Source organism: Marmota monax, unplaced genomic scaffold (genome assembly GCF_021218885.2).
Source record: "Marmota monax isolate L192 unplaced genomic scaffold, Marmota_monax_Labrador192_F-V1.1 WCK01_AAM20220418_F8-fsc00042, whole genome shotgun sequence".
Lineage (NCBI taxonomy): Eukaryota > Metazoa > Chordata > Mammalia > Rodentia > Sciuridae > Marmota > Marmota monax.
Window position 1 is genome coordinate 448,756 of NW_026693008.1, and position 14,743 is coordinate 463,498.

At 52.9% G+C, this 14,743-nt stretch overlaps 2 protein-coding genes across 10 annotated transcripts in view; one reads left to right on the forward strand and one right to left on the reverse strand.

Moving 5' to 3' along the window:
- Lrig1 (leucine rich repeats and immunoglobulin like domains 1) overlaps positions 1–9,595 on the forward strand; it is a 126,114-nt gene extending 116,519 nt beyond the window's left edge. For all 3 annotated transcript variants that reach the window (XM_046452978.2, XM_058582069.1, XM_058582070.1), the window contains 7 exons: positions 2,446–2,766; positions 3,866–4,147; positions 4,799–5,218; positions 5,828–5,953; positions 6,887–7,033; positions 7,635–7,895; positions 7,994–9,595. In XM_046452978.2, the coding sequence (XP_046308934.1) occupies positions 2,446–2,766; positions 3,866–4,147; positions 4,799–5,218; positions 5,828–5,953; positions 6,887–7,033; positions 7,635–7,895; positions 7,994–8,253 (1,817 nt within the window). In that variant the 3' untranslated portion in view covers positions 8,254–9,595. The remainder of the gene's footprint in view (positions 1–2,445; positions 2,767–3,865; positions 4,148–4,798; positions 5,219–5,827; positions 5,954–6,886; positions 7,034–7,634; positions 7,896–7,993) is intronic.
- Positions 9,596–10,312: 717 nt separating this feature from the next.
- Positions 10,313–14,743, reverse strand: part of Slc25a26 (solute carrier family 25 member 26) — a 130,468-nt gene continuing 126,037 nt past the window's right edge. For 6 of the 7 annotated variants that reach the window (XM_058582072.1, XM_046452980.2, XM_046452981.2 and 3 more), the window contains 2 exons: positions 14,152–14,225; positions 10,313–10,653 (listed from right to left, as the gene is read on the reverse strand). In XM_058582072.1, the coding sequence (XP_058438055.1) occupies positions 10,536–10,653; positions 14,152–14,225 (192 nt within the window). In that variant the 3' untranslated portion in view covers positions 10,313–10,535. Of the gene's footprint in view, positions 10,654–14,033; positions 14,226–14,743 lie in introns of all 7 variants that reach the window. The other variant, XR_009227547.1, reaches the window with a different exon arrangement.

Here is a 14,743-nt window from a genome sequence, read left to right on the forward strand (position 1 = left end):
GACCTTCCTGGTTTTGAATAAGAAATCAGCTACAAATATTTTCGAGGATCCCTTGTATGTAATAAGTTGTTTATCTTGTGCTGTTTTGAAGATGCTTTGTCTTTGGCATTTGACTCTTGACTATGATGAACCTAGGCCTTTTGAATGAATTTTGCTTAGAGTTCATTAAACTTTTCAGATATGTGGGTGCATGTTTTCCATCCAGTTTTATAAGTTTGGGTGCATCAGGGCTTCAAACATACTTACCCTCCTCCTTGTGTCCTCTGCTTGGACTCCCATGATCTGTGTGTTGTCATGCTGGATGCTCTTGCACAGATCTCTGTAGTTCTGTGTATTTTCTTCATTCTCTTTGATTCTCAGACTGGATATCTCTGCTGACCTGTCTCAAGTTCACTGACTCATCTACAAGCTCAGTTCTGCTACTGAGCCCTCGAGGGTGGATTTTTTTTTATATATATATTTTTAGTTGTAGATGGACACAATAACTTTATTTTACTTAGGTTTGTTTTTTTTTTAATGTAGTCCTGGAGATTGAATCCAGGGCCTTACTCATCCTAGGCAAGTGTTCTACCAGGGAGCTACAGCCCTAGCCCTAGGGTGGATTTTGTTTTGTTTTGGTTTGGTTCTGGGGATTGAACCCAGGGCCTTGTGCATGCAAGCCAAGCACTCTACCAACGGAGCTATATCCGCCCTAGGGTGGATTTTTAATTTCAATTACTATACTTGTAAATGCCATGGTTTGTATATGGTTCATTTTTATAGTTTCTGTTCATTGATCATTTCTCTCGGGTAAGAAAGTGTTCTCATGCTTTAATTCTCTTAGACATAGTTAGATTTTCAAGTATTTTCATAATAGCTGATATTGTTTAATAAGTCCAAGATCTCAGTTTCCTCAGGGACAGTTTGTATTGATGTTTTTTTTCCTGTTTCATAATTGGTTGTTGAAAATTGGACATTGAAGATAAAATAATATGCCAGGCGATATGCCAGGCACGGTAGCACAGGCCCCATCTCAGCTGCTCAGGAGTCCAATGCAGGAGGATTGTGAGTTCAAAGCCAGCCTCAGCAACTTAGCGGAGGTCCTCAGCAACTCAGTGAGACCCTGTCTCTAAATAAAGTACAAAATAGGGCTGGGGATGGGGCTCAGAAGTCAAGTGCCCCTGGGCCCAATCCCCAGTACCAAAAAAAAAAAAAAAAAAAGTAAAATGACGTGGCAGTCCACACGTCAGATCTTCCCGTCCTCCCCTGGGGCTTGCTGGCCCGTCACCGTTTCTTTAGGGCCTCTCCTAGATGAGTGTGGTGGAGGCTGCTCTGTACAGCCCCTTGAGTTCCTGCTTGGTTTGCTAGTGAGTAGCCAGTAGTTGGACACAGAAGTCCTTAAGTCACCCCATCAGCAGATCCTGAGTCCTTCACCCAGGCCGTGTATGTATGTGCTGGCGTGAGCCCTCACTTCCTGCTTGTGCGTGTCCACCAGCTCAGCCCAGGCAAGAAACGAGGGCTCCCCCAGGTCTTTCCCGGGTGTGTGGCAGATCCTGCAGGTTAAAGCACCTTCTCCCTGGGCTTTGGGTGACTGTCGGGAGGCCAGGTGAGTGGCAGAGCTGAGCCCTGCGCTTCTCTGTTGTGCTCTGGGAACCATGCGGCCCGGTTTCCAGGTCCCCATCCCAGATCATCACCCCTGCACGTGGGTATGGCCTTCCTGATTGCCAGGACTCTGCTGGACCTCACTCTGATGGCCTGCGGCTGGCATCTCAATTTCTTGACCACGGTCCTGTTCACCCCGACGGGTACAGTCATCTTGGACAGTGGCATGGTTACACAGTGGCCAATATTTTCATCAGATGCCTGGGGACAGGGCTTCCTGTGGTGAGCCTTCTTCATGAGGGGGCTTTCCAGGTCTTGGCCTGACAGGTCACACAGTGACACTGCTCTGATGGGGTTTTGGGGGAGCTGTACCTGCCCCCTCAATGGTTGCTAGCTGCTGAGTCTCAAGGCTGTCACAGAGCGGGATGGGGCAGGTGGGACAACACCAGAGAGCTCCTTTTTCTTTCTAAGAGGCTCCATTTTCTTGAGTCCACAACCTGTGGATCGTTGTGTTTGGTTTCAAGAAATTGGAACCTTTGATTTCGACCATTTTTGCAGTACTTTCATCATTTTTAAGGGAGTTCAGATTTCTGGGAATCCCAACATTCTGGGTGGTATCGTGCCAGAGTCCTTTGTGCGGCCACGACAAGTGGCACCTCTTGTGTGGCCGTGTCCACAGGTGCAGAGGGTGTGGGCCTCCAGGAAGCTTCCGGAGGGCTGGGTGACTGAGCGCTGGTGGCCCATTTCTAGTCCAGGGGCGTGCTCAGGCCTCACCTGGGTGGGACCTGGTGTCCCTGGCCCGGTTTTGTGCGAGCGTGACAGCAGCTGGTCCCTGTCTCCTCAAGGTGGCCCTTCTCTCCCCAGACGACTTCCCAAAGCCACAGATCATCACCCAGCCGGAGACGACCACGGCCGTGGTGGGCAAGGACATCCGGTTCACGTGCTCGGCAGCCAGCAGCAGCAGCTCCCCGATGACCTTTGCCTGGAAGAAGGACAACGAGGTTCTGGCCAACGCCGACATGGAGAACTTCGCCCACGTGCGCGCGCAGGACGGGGAAGTGATGGAGTACACCACCATCCTGCACCTCCGCAGGGTCACCTTTGGCCACGAGGGCCGCTACCAGTGTGTCATCACCAACCACTTTGGCTCCACCTACTCTAACAAGGCCCGGCTCACGGTGAACGGTAGGTGCCCCCGTTGGTCTCTCCCAGGCACCCCGCCCCGATGGCTGCCCACCTCGGAGTGGACGGAGGCAGACCTGCGACCAGATCGCACTGTCCCCTGGGCTCGCCCGGGGCGGGTTCTGCAGGTTAAAGCACCCTTTCCCTGGGCTTTGGGTGACTGTCGGGAGGTGGGGTGAGTGGCAGAGCTGAGCCTCGAACTTCTCTGGAACCACGCGGTCCAGTTTCTAGGTCCCGCATCTCAGACCCTGGGGAAGCTGTGCCCTTGAGTGGGTGGCACAGCTGTGGAGGCACAGGCCAGCCTGGACAAGGGCAGGTCCCCACCTCTCAAGATAGCAGAGAGCAGGTCAGGTGTTGGGGAGGGTGGGACGAGGTCCTGGACTCAGGAACCAGTGTGTCAGAGCGGCTCTCCTCAGGGCTGCTGTTTGTGGAGGGGGACGGGAGGAGCATGAGTGGGCACCTCCCCACACCCTGGGAACCCGGGGAGATGTTTCTGATCATTAAAGTGCCAGTGACAGAGTTGGCTCGTGGGTCATCAGAAGTGCCGGCAGGCTGCGCTCAGTCAGCCCCGCAGACCACAGAACAAACTTGCCCGCACTCGCAGGGTTGTCTTGGTGTATTCTGAGAGAGGCCTCACTGCCCCCTCAAGACTCAGGCAACTAAGAGACTCTCTGCCAGGGCAGTTGTTATTTACACCAGGTGAAAGAGGTCCCGGGGTGTGTACCCACATCCCAGCCCTTTCCTATATTTTATTTAGAGACAGGGTCTCACTGAGTTGCTTAGGGCCTCGCTGAGTTGCTGAGGCTGGCTTTGAACACGATCCTCCTGCCTCAGCCTCCTGAGCTGCTGGGATGACAGGCGTGGGCCACGGCACCTGGCTGACCAGAGCAGCTTGGACAGGAAGCGTGGTGATGCCTGCCGTGCAGCTGGACACTGACTCTGGCGCCCCAGTGTTTGCTGAGCCTGAGCCAGTGAGCCGAGTGCTTCTGCCTGGGCGTGCTCAGCAGTGTGGCCCTCGCACACTGGGGTCTCTTCCCCAGAGGTGTTCCCTGCATCTGCAGCCAGCTGGCCCCTGACCGCCCCCTTTGTGTGCATTTTCCAGTGCTGCCATCATTTACCAAAATGCCTCGGGACATCGCCATCCGGACTGGCACCATGGCTCGCCTTGAGTGTGCGGCCACCGGCCACCCCAACCCCCAGATTGCCTGGCAGAAGGACGGAGGCACAGACTTCCCTGCGGCTCGGGAGCGTCGCATGCATGTCATGCCAGACGACGACGTGTTTTTCATCACTAATGTGAAAATAGATGACATGGGGGTTTACAGCTGCACCGCCCAGAACTCGGCAGGCTCTGTGTCAGCGAATGCCACCCTGACTGTCTTAGGTTCGACCCTTGGTGTACTCTGTGTGTGTGTTTGCGCATGCGCGTGTGTAGGGGTTTCAAATGGCACTGAGGGGAAGGCCTGTGGAATTGCTCTGTGGACCCTGGGGGTTACGGCAGGCGTTGCTACTGTTTGAAATTTGAGGCTGCTTTTAGGATTTTTTTCCTCTTTTTAAAAAATAAATTTGTTTTTGGTACTGGGGATTGAACCCAGGGGCACTCGACCACTGAGCCCCATCCCCAGCCCTATTTTGTATTTTATTTAGAGACAGAGTCTCACTGAGTTGCTTAGGGCCTTGCTAAATTGTGGAGGCTGGCTTTGGACTCGAGATCCTCCTACCTCAGCCTCCCAAGCTGCTGGGATGACAGGTATGGGCCACCACCCTGGCTCCTATCTCTAAAGGCCAGTGCAATGCCAGAGCCTTGAGCAACTGGTGACCAAAGAGCATGCAGGAGGGGTGTGGTCTTAGTCAAGAACAGGGACACAGGACAGTTTGGGAACAGGAGCCTTTATGACCAGAGATCAGCCATCTTCTGAAAAGCTTGCCGCTCTGATGGAAGCCCTCAGGTGGGATTGTGCCATGTCTAGAGAACCAAGCAGACCCACAGCACTGAGGCCCCAGAGTGAATGTGCCATCTCTTGATCTCTTGCAGAGACCCCGTCCTTGGTGGTACCCTTGGAAGACCGCGTGGTGTCTGTGGGGGAGACGGTGGCCCTCCAGTGCAAAGCGACCGGCAGCCCCTCCCCCCGCATCACCTGGCTCAAGGGGAACCGCCCCCTGAGCCTCACTGACAGGCACCACTTCACCCCGGGCAACCAGCTGCTGGTGGTGCAGAACGTGGTGGTGGAGGACGCGGGCCAGTACACCTGCGAGATGTCCAACACGCTGGGCACGGAGCGCGCGCACAGCCAGCTGAGCATCTTGCCCACGCCTGGCTGCAGGAAGGACGGGACCACCGTGGGCATCTTCACCATTGCCGTGGTGTGCAGCATCGTCCTGACGTCGCTGGTGTGGGTGTGCATCATCTACCAAACCAGGAAGAAGAGCGAGGAGTACAGCGTCACCAACACAGGTGGGCACCGTGGCGGTTCCTTTCCAGGGCAGGAAAAGCCGGGTCCACACTCTTCATCAAGAGCTCCCGAGCTCTGGGAACTCCAGGACCTCTGGGAATGTGGTTCTGGAGAACTGAAGCCTCGGTCCTGCGGACACTGGGTTCATACTCAGGGCAGAGCTAGAAATGGAACTGTCTTGGGCTGGGGCTGGGGCTCAGCGGTAGCACAGTTGCCTGGCAGGAGTGAGGCACAGGGTTCGATCCTCAGCACAGCATACAAATAAAATAAAGGTCTATTGACAACTAAAAAAAAAAAAGAACTTCCTGCTGATGTCCTCCTCGTAAGTAAGCGGAGGTGGATTGTCTCTGACACCTTACAGTGCTGTGGTTTTGCTAGTTCTGTCTCCCTTCCTGTCACTCTTCCCCGTCTTTTGTGGTCTCACATGCTTTTGATCTGGGCTCAGGTTCGGCTCTGGTCTGGGAGGGCCTTCTACCTGCACTGACTCCACCTGGCCTCTGCGCAGCCTCGATGGCTGTTGCCAGGGGATCCTGTTTGGGGCCTGACGGTGAATGCACATCTGCATCTGTTGTCGCTGAACCTTGATGTTTCATTGTCTTATCTCCTTGCAGATGAAACCATTGTGCCACCAGATGTTCCAAGCTACCTCTCTTCTCAGGGGACCCTTTCTGACCGGCAAGAAACTGTGGTCAGGACTGAGGGTGGCCATCGGGCCAACGGGCACATCGAGAGCAACGGTAAGGCCTCTGACAGTGAGGTGGAGCTCTAGGTGACTGACCCCGTAGGTGGAGGTGGCCTGTAGCTCCCTATTCAGGTGTCTGGCACTGGATGGGGAGGGAGCGTCAGGTGAGCGAGGCGGCTGCTGACCCAGGCGTCTGCTGTTCAGCTCAGTCCTGGTCTGTGCAAGCTCGGCAGAGGTTTCAACATCCTGTCTCTCAGGAAAGTCACCATCTGGGCTTAGCAGTAAGCCTCCCAGTCGGGATAAGACAGGACTGTTGTCAGAAACAGCTGCAACGGACACCCCAGGCCCCGAAACCAAGCCCCTGCTTGCACAGTTGGCCCTTGGTATCTGTGGGTTCGAGTACCTACACACTAGAAATATCCAGGGCAGAGAAGGTGACGAATAGGCAGCCCTCTTTTCCTTGTCATTATTCCCTAAAAACACAGTCCAACAGCTGTGTACACAAAGTTACGTTTTACTAGTCACGATGCTTAATCTAGAGGTGACTTACAATGGACGGTGTATTTAGGTTATGTGCAAATGGTGTGTCATTGTATACAAAGGACTTGAGCATCCCTGGATTTTGGGATCTGTGTGGGGCTCTGGCACCACGAAGGTACCAAGGGATGCGAGTGCAGGGGCAGTGCCCACACCTGCTCTGTATTCCAGACTCGCAGGGAAAGCTCTGTGCAGGGGGTGCTGTTTCAGTTGGTGGGAGATCCGTGAGCGCTTGCTGAGCTGAAGGCCGGCCTGAGACAACTGCTCCTCTAACATGGCTGCTCAAGGGCTGCTTGCTGGGGAAGTGGTACTAGAAGCAGGCCCGTTGCCAGCTTCGTGGTGGCACAGTGGTAACCCACCACTGATAGACTACAGCAGCAGCCCCACCCGTCCTGCTCCTCAGGCCCACTGAGACGTCCTCTGCAGTTTCTAACCCGGGGATCTGTTGCAGGTGTGTGTCTGAGAGATGCAGGCCTCTTCCCAGAGGTTGACGTCCACAGCATCACGCGGAGGCAGCCCAAGCTCTGCGTTGGGTACAGTAAAGAGCCCTGGAAAGTGACAGAAAAAGCCACTGGGACACCTGGTCCACCTAAGATGGGTAGGTGATGCTTCCACCAGGAAAAGCAATGCCTTTTTGAAATCAAGATCTGTGTTGACCCACTCACTAAATGAAGAGAGGAGACGCCTACATTTCCGTCTAGCACTCTCTGAGTTTGGTATTTAGTATATAAACAGGAAGCTCTGGCCTGGTGCCCTTTTAATTCTAGAAGAGTGTGTCTCTTAGTTACTATTTATGGTACAGTAAACCTGAGCAAAAATTTTCCAGAATAATAAGCAACATAGAGGGTTTTAGTATCTGTTCACCAGGGCTGTTTTGAGGTTAAATTTCTAATTGTTCAGAAAACTCTTAACCCTGCATGGTACCTAATTCAACTGTTGGGGTTTTTCTTTTTTCTATTTTTTTTTGTCTGTGATCACAGTAGCGTGACTACATTCTCTAAGTACAAGATTAGCTTAATCTGGGGCATGTGAGCATGAAGGACCCCATCTCCACCAACGGCGTGGCGTGTGCCCAGCCTTTTTGGTGAAGGTCTTTGGGGAGGGGGCATTTGCAGGGCCGGGGGGCAGGACCCCACTTGGGTGCAGGTGGGCGGCCTGTTCTGTGGGGGTGGCTCTGACCTGGCCCATCTCTCCTTCAGAACCCAGTGGCCCTCTGGTGTGCAGTGACTGCAATGCTGACGTGGACAGTCACTCCAAGGAGCAGGCCCCCCACCCTCAGCCCACATGTAGGGACAGCACACAGCCAAGTGCACTGCGTGGCCAGGATCCCAGCCAGGGCGACCGAGGTGACTCTCCACATCATCCTCGCCGTGGGGCCGGGGACGGGTCCCTCTACCCCAGCAACCATGACAGAATGCTGACATCCTTGAGGAAGCCGGCGGTGTCCCTAGATGGAAAAGGTGATCCCTTACTGTCCTCCTGGCCTCCCTGGCAGCTGCACTGGCTGCCACAGCTGGTCATGCTGGAACTCGGCTCTGACGGCCTTCTCTCTCCCCAGGGGGCTCCGCCTGGACTCTAGCGAGGCTGTGTGACGCGGACCCCGCAGACCTGCAGCCCTGCCCTGCGTTCCCTTCAGGCAGCACGGAGCTCCCAGAGGCCTCCTTGGCCTTTCCTGCTGTCCCCATCGAAGCCCAGCACTTGCTCCTTTCCAATGGCCACCTCCCCCAGGCGTGTGACTCCAGTCCAGAGTCCACACCACTGACAGGACAGCTCCCTGGGAAACGGAGGGGACCACTGCTGTCGGCGCCCACAAGCTAGGCTCTGTCTACCTCAGCTCTTGTCACACCAGTGTCCACGGGAAGGAGAGGCAGGAGAGGCCGAGAGGCGGCCTGGGGTCAGCGTTGCTGAGCTGTACATAGTTGTCACTTCCGTGTGGAGCATGAGCCGAGCAGAGGACTCGCATCTGAAGCACAGAAATGCAAGAGGCTATTTGTGTACAAAAGGCAGAAAAAGTATTTGATACGGTTGTACATAAGAGTTTCCAGAGATTTCCTATATATTATATATCTTTGACAGAGGCTATTTTAATCCTTAGTGCATGGTTAACAACAGAACTATACAATTTTGACAATATTATTTTCCTATCAGGTTGCTGTTTCCTTGGAGAGGGGTCGGTAATAGTTCTGGTGCCTTAGTGCATGGCGGGAATTTAGAGACAAAAGCCACATTCGTTTCCCGAGGCTCCTGTGTGGGTTTGGAAGGACGGGGAGTCCTTGGTGTTGTATGCCCTTCGCAGTCACGTTCGGCCTGCGTTGGTGGCTCCTGCAATGTGCCTTTGCCGTGAGGGGCTTTTCCCTGGAGGCTGCTTCTTTGAGGGGTGAAGGTTGCTAATCCACCACAAGCCATGGGTCAGGACAGTAGGCCTTTCTCCCTTCTCTGAAGCTCACTTTTAGTTAAAAGCAAATGTGGTCTTGTCCGTGTCGCCAGATTGTTAGCTGAGGCTTTTTATTAAGGCAAAGGCTGCTGGTGTTGGTACCTGTGGATTTTTCAATAGTGACGTTTTAATTCTGCCAATATAATATTACATTGGGGGTAAAAAAGATTAAGTTCTCACCTTCCAGGGCTAGCTCATGTCTACTGAGGAGCCTGAGCAGGCCCGTCCACGCCCTCTCCTCACACAGCGGGGACTGGGCATGGACTTCGTCAGATTTAGCCCTAGATCTGGGTGTGTTTGCACTTTTGAGACCTGTAGCTAACCGTCTTGTGAGTGCCAATGTGTAATTCACTGAAAATTACATTGAAACAAATAAGGTCCTTAAAAAAACTCAAAGTACATTTCTTTAGCCAAAAAGCTGAAGGGAGATATTAGCCAAATGGCTACCTGTGTCAGATGTTCCTGTCAGAGGTCATCATTGTTCCAGAAGGTAAGCACATTTAGTTTTGTCCTCAACGGTTAACTGATAAATGTTACTTCCACAAAATATGTGAATTTGCTGCTTCTGAGAGGCAATGTGAAAGAGGAAGTATTACTTTTATGTACAAAGTTATTTATTTATAGAAATTTTGGTACAATGTACATTGAAAACGTGTAAAATATTGAAGTGTCTAACAAATGGCATTGATGTGTCTTTAATAAAGGTTCATTTATAAGTGTTGAGCATATGGCTGGGTGCGTTCATTCCTTTCCAGAGATTCCCTGGTCAATGCAGTCGCTCTGCTTTTAATATTTTTCCCCAAACGGGAAAATTTAGGCAAGGCAGGATCATGTTCTGTGGCTCCAGGGCAGACATGACACTGCTAGATTCCTAAGATTTCTCTCTGAATTTTTCTACACGTGGACTTCGTTAGTCAAGCCCTAAAATCCCCAAGTATGGTGACCTTTCCAGCTCATCTGTGCGCCTTCCAGGGATGAGCTTGCAACTGTAGGCCATGACCCCACTAAGAAAAAGGAAGCCCTGCTGTCCCCAGCGCTGGCCCAGGCCCCGTCTCAGCCTGGAGGCAGAGCCATGGAGCAGGGCTCGGCCTTCCTGAGGGACTGCGTGCCCCCATTTAGCCCCTGGGCTGCAGATGCCCGCTGCCTCTCACACACCACAGGGTCACCAGACACTTCTATAAAATACTAGGATCATGTGTTGTTGGAGGTGCCACCTGAGGGTCATGGGACACAGCCCCTGGTTACCAGGAAGAGTGACTGAGCAGGGGTGGGGGGGTGCTTTCTGAACACAGCCCTAACCTTCCACCACGGGGACTGACCCCAGGGACAAACACCCACATGCACAACCCCTCCCCCCATCTTGTCATTCTTTTCAAATTGTAACCATCCTGCCGCCTGCGGCCTCCACCATCAGGTGGCAGGAAATGGAAGATCAGATACAGATCAAACACAAGCTCCCCGGCACTGCCAGGCGCGTTTATTAAGGGTTCTGAGGGTCCCTTCAGAGTCCCACCATGACGCACTTTCTTCTTTGTGGCACACTGAGGACAACTGCAGCCGGCCTGACCATGGTACCATGGCCTCAGGGTCACAGTGAGGGCAGCTCTGGGCTTCAGCACAGGTTCCGTGCTCCCACTTCTTCATGGATGTGCGTGAGTGGTGTCCGCTAGGAACCCTCTCTGCCCACTTGCAACAGCAGGCAGCGAGTCTGGTCGTAGGCACCCAGAAAGATGAACCCTCCCAGGCTGATGGAGGCCATCCGAGGGAAGACACCCGCAAATAACCTAGAGGAAAGGACAGTCACAGTGAGCCTGTGTCCAGCTGGCTGAACCCCCACCCACGGCGTGCGTGGCTCAGCACCTGCTCATCAGGCCCCGCGTGACCCTTTTTGAAACAGCCCTCAAGGACATCCCCAGTAGCTTTGGGAGCTGGGCCAGCTGCCCGCGGGCGGCTATGGCGGGACACCGGCTTACCCCTGAGCACCCCAGGGGGGGGGCAGGGTCCTCTGAGCACCAGGCAAAGGCAGGGCGCCTGTCCCACAGCCGCGCTCTTGAGGAGCTTCTGAGACGGAGAAGAGGACCCCTGTACAAGGAGTCCTAGGACTGACTCCCAGGCCAGGCTGGCCTCTGGGGTCACCCTCAGGGAGGGCAGCTCTTGCCATCACTCACTCACTTTGTGCTCAGAGACCCTCCAGGGATCCCGGATGTTTTCTTTTAATACCAGACATGAAAGGGTAACAGGCTTGGGGGGCGGGGGAGCAGCATCACGCATATAGTCCCTGGGCCTGGGCCACCCGTGCAATTGTGAATAGTTCAGGCACAAGAGCTGGCCCTGGGAACCTTCCACAGGTCATTCTTTAAAACCTCCCCTGGTCACACAGGTATTTCTTCAAGTATGTCCACAGTGACACTGCTGCTGAGAAAAGAAAGGCTGCAGTGACCCTGGTGTGGTTCCCTGGATCACAGCCGTAGAAACGCGGTCTACTGCAGGCAGCTGATAGGACGAGGCAGGCCACAGGCACCACTCAAAATATTTACATGTAGGTATTGAAAAAACAAGTCATGTGACCACGTGGTGACCAAAGAACTTGGGAGGGAGGCCAACAGCTGCTTGCTGTGAAGGTGACAGACTGCCCTGCCCGTTTTTCTATAACCTCTGGACCCTTTTACCAAGAGGAGTACTTTTGTTCACAGGAAAAACAACAAAACCAGAAATGGCGGCTATGCTAGTAGACTAGTGAGGACACCTGGGGCTAGGGCAGGAAGCTGAACCTCCTGTGCCAATAGCAGCTGTGCATTTTGAAGATATGGGGAGACCCCCGTGATGAGCCACTGGTGGCTGACAGGAAGGAATCCCTGCTGGATGCCCTCAGCCCCTGGCTGCTCCCTTCTGCACTAACCAGAGAGGTCCACCAGCCTCCCCGGGACAGCATTTAACACCTCTGAGGAAAAGGGGGCACTTTTTAGTTAGCTAACTCCAGGTTTAAATTATTAAATAAAATACTACACATTAAAAAAAGAAATCCTCCTTTACTGCCTGAAGGCAACATGAAAATTCACTAGAAGATCAAAAGACACTCAGCTCAGTATCATGCACATAGGTTTTGCATGAGGTGTGTGGTGGGGCAGAAACTCTGAATGATTGCTTTGGAGGCCACTGTGTCCTGGCTTGAAAATGGACTCATCTCCCTGGTCCTGCCCTGCAAAGAAGAAGGGCGCTGGGGAGAAAGGCACGGGAAACCACACTGGCCACTGACTCCTCCCTCACCATCTTCCTGGTTTCTAAGCCAGTATCTAGTCCCGCGATTGCCACTAACAAGCTCTGCTGCCCCTGGTCAGAGGCATTTGGAGGTAGTTTATGGTTTCGCAAAATGACAACTGAATCTAAGGACATAATTGCAGCCTTAAAAGTGATCTGAACGTGAGCACCCCAGCCAAAGGGAAGGGTGTGGTCCAGGGACCACAGATCACAGACCATGCTCCCAGCTTCAGCCATTATTACATAAAGGACAACCACAGCAGCTGACCAACAGAAGAGGCAGCAGGCGGGTCCACAGCAGGCAGGACTCCCAGCTGCTGCTTCATAACCTAGGACTTTCACCTAGGGGAAACGGTTGCTCTAGGGCACACATTCCAGACACATGCCAGAATCTCCTGTGCAAGCCTGCCTACACGGAGGGAAGGTGGCCACCACCTGAACCCGCCACGAGAGGGCAGCAGCACTCACCCCAGGGGGAGGCAGGTGGGAACTGGGCGAACTGGGCTGTGGGTGCAAACAGGACAGAGCAAGCAGGCTCAGCCACCCTCAGGGCTGACCATGCCCAGGGCCAGTGTCTTTCCTTTCATTTGTTTTTTGGTCAAATTTCTTGTTGTCTTCTATCGTATTAATACAGGGCATCTTAAGTGAACACCTCTGCTGCCTAGGGCACCTTCCCCAAGGCCACTCTGCACACTAACTACAGCCTTTCACTTCAAGGGTGTGCAGAAGACGAGCTGGAAAGCCACAGTACCTTTTCAGGACTGAAACTGGGCTCGAGAACAGAGACCAGCCCTTGGCCTGTTTTTGATACCATTTCTTTGCCTATAAATTCTGGCACTGCTTAGGTTTGGTTTTGTTTGCTTTTTTTTTTTTTTCCGGTCCTGGAGATTGAACCCAGGGGTGCTCTACCACCGAGCCACACCGCATCTCTCTTATTTTTATTTTGAGACAGGATCTCACTAAGTTGCCCAGGCTGTGCTCGAATTTGCAATCTTCCTGCCTCAGTCTCCCAAGTAGCTGGGGTTCCAGGTAACACCCTGGTCTATGAACCCTGGCAGTGGACTCCTAAGAGAAAGTTGTATTTTGACTTATTTGTAAGATCCCAATATTTATAAAGATTCATAAATTTATATTGTGAAAGGAATGCTGGAACAACATCTTGAAGAGAGAGCCTGTTTGTTTGGGATGTGAAGCTAAAAAGCCTGAGGTGCCTGGCCAACAATACAGAACAACGACTCTCAACTGCGTGGGAAATTTGAAAGTACAGTCATGCGCTACAAGGCAGCGCTGGCAGGGACCGAGTGTGGCGGTGGTCCCAGGAGATTACGATGCAGCTGGAAAAGCACTAGCACCTAGTATTTTTATTGCTCCTTTTGATGTTTAAATGTTTGGAGATGCGGCTATTTCCTACAGCTGCCTGCAGCACTCGCTGAGGTGGTGGTGTGGCGTGCAGCCTAGGAGGGACAGACTGCCACACAGCCTGGGTGGGGGTCAGGCGACGCCATTCAGATCTGCGGAGCACACTTATGTTTGCCTCACAACAAAATCACCTCCCAACAAAACAACAAATGATAGAAATCGCATATCAACACAGGAAATGACCCCATGGAGGTATGACTAGAATGTGCTGCTAATAAGTTAAAAGTACAAAAACCACAAATGCTTTCTTGCAACAATGCTCCCCTCACTCTCCTGCATTTCTGCATTGTGCAACCGGGAGCTTATTTCTTGGGGGCTGCAGCCCAGATGCTGGCCTGCTAGCAGCACAGTCAATGCTATCCAACACCAGGACTGACCAGACTGAGAAGCATCTGGCCAGGACACTGCACTGACTCGACGGAGCCATGTTATTTTTTCACATGTGCAACAGCAAACAGAACATCCTGTACGATGTGAAAAACAGGACCTGGACCAGGACATAACCATAAGCAGAAGAAAGGAAAGGTCCGTCCTGTGGAAGGCAGATAGGAAGGGCCGGGCCGGTGGAGCGGAGCGAGGCAGCCGAGCACTCGCGCTGTCCTCACCCTGCCAGCCCCTGTGACCGCCAGACCCCACGCAGGGCAGAAAGCACGTTGCCACCGGCTACGCTGGAACCAGCCTGCAGGAAAAGACAAAGAACTTAATTACCTGCTGCCTGTGCCTAAGGTCGCCGACTCCCAGATGTCCTCAAATGCGTGCCTCATCCCCACCCTCACGCAGGACAGAGCTGTTCCGGAATCAGGACTGGGTCTCGCTCCCCTGACAGTGCTTATACTCAGTCTCACAGGCAAGCAGTGATGTGGCCCAGGCCACCCCAGGGGGGTGGCTTTTCAGAGCTGACACACATTACTATTTAATAGGAGAAAGACTGGAAGCAAAGTCACTTGATCTGAGGAGGACGGGAGTCACCAGAGTAAACAGTGTAATTAAGAAAGCTGCCCAACTGGCCACGAAACACACTGAAGGGAAATTGCATGGAAATGGAAGGTGACCCTCACTGTTATACAAAATTACATATAAGAGGATATGAGGGGAAAGGGGAAAAAATATCAAGGGAAAGAGCATCGAGTTCAACTTAAACCTGAGCCACTTTTCGAGGTTTGGTCCTCTCCACCTAAATGCTACAGCTCTGTTCTG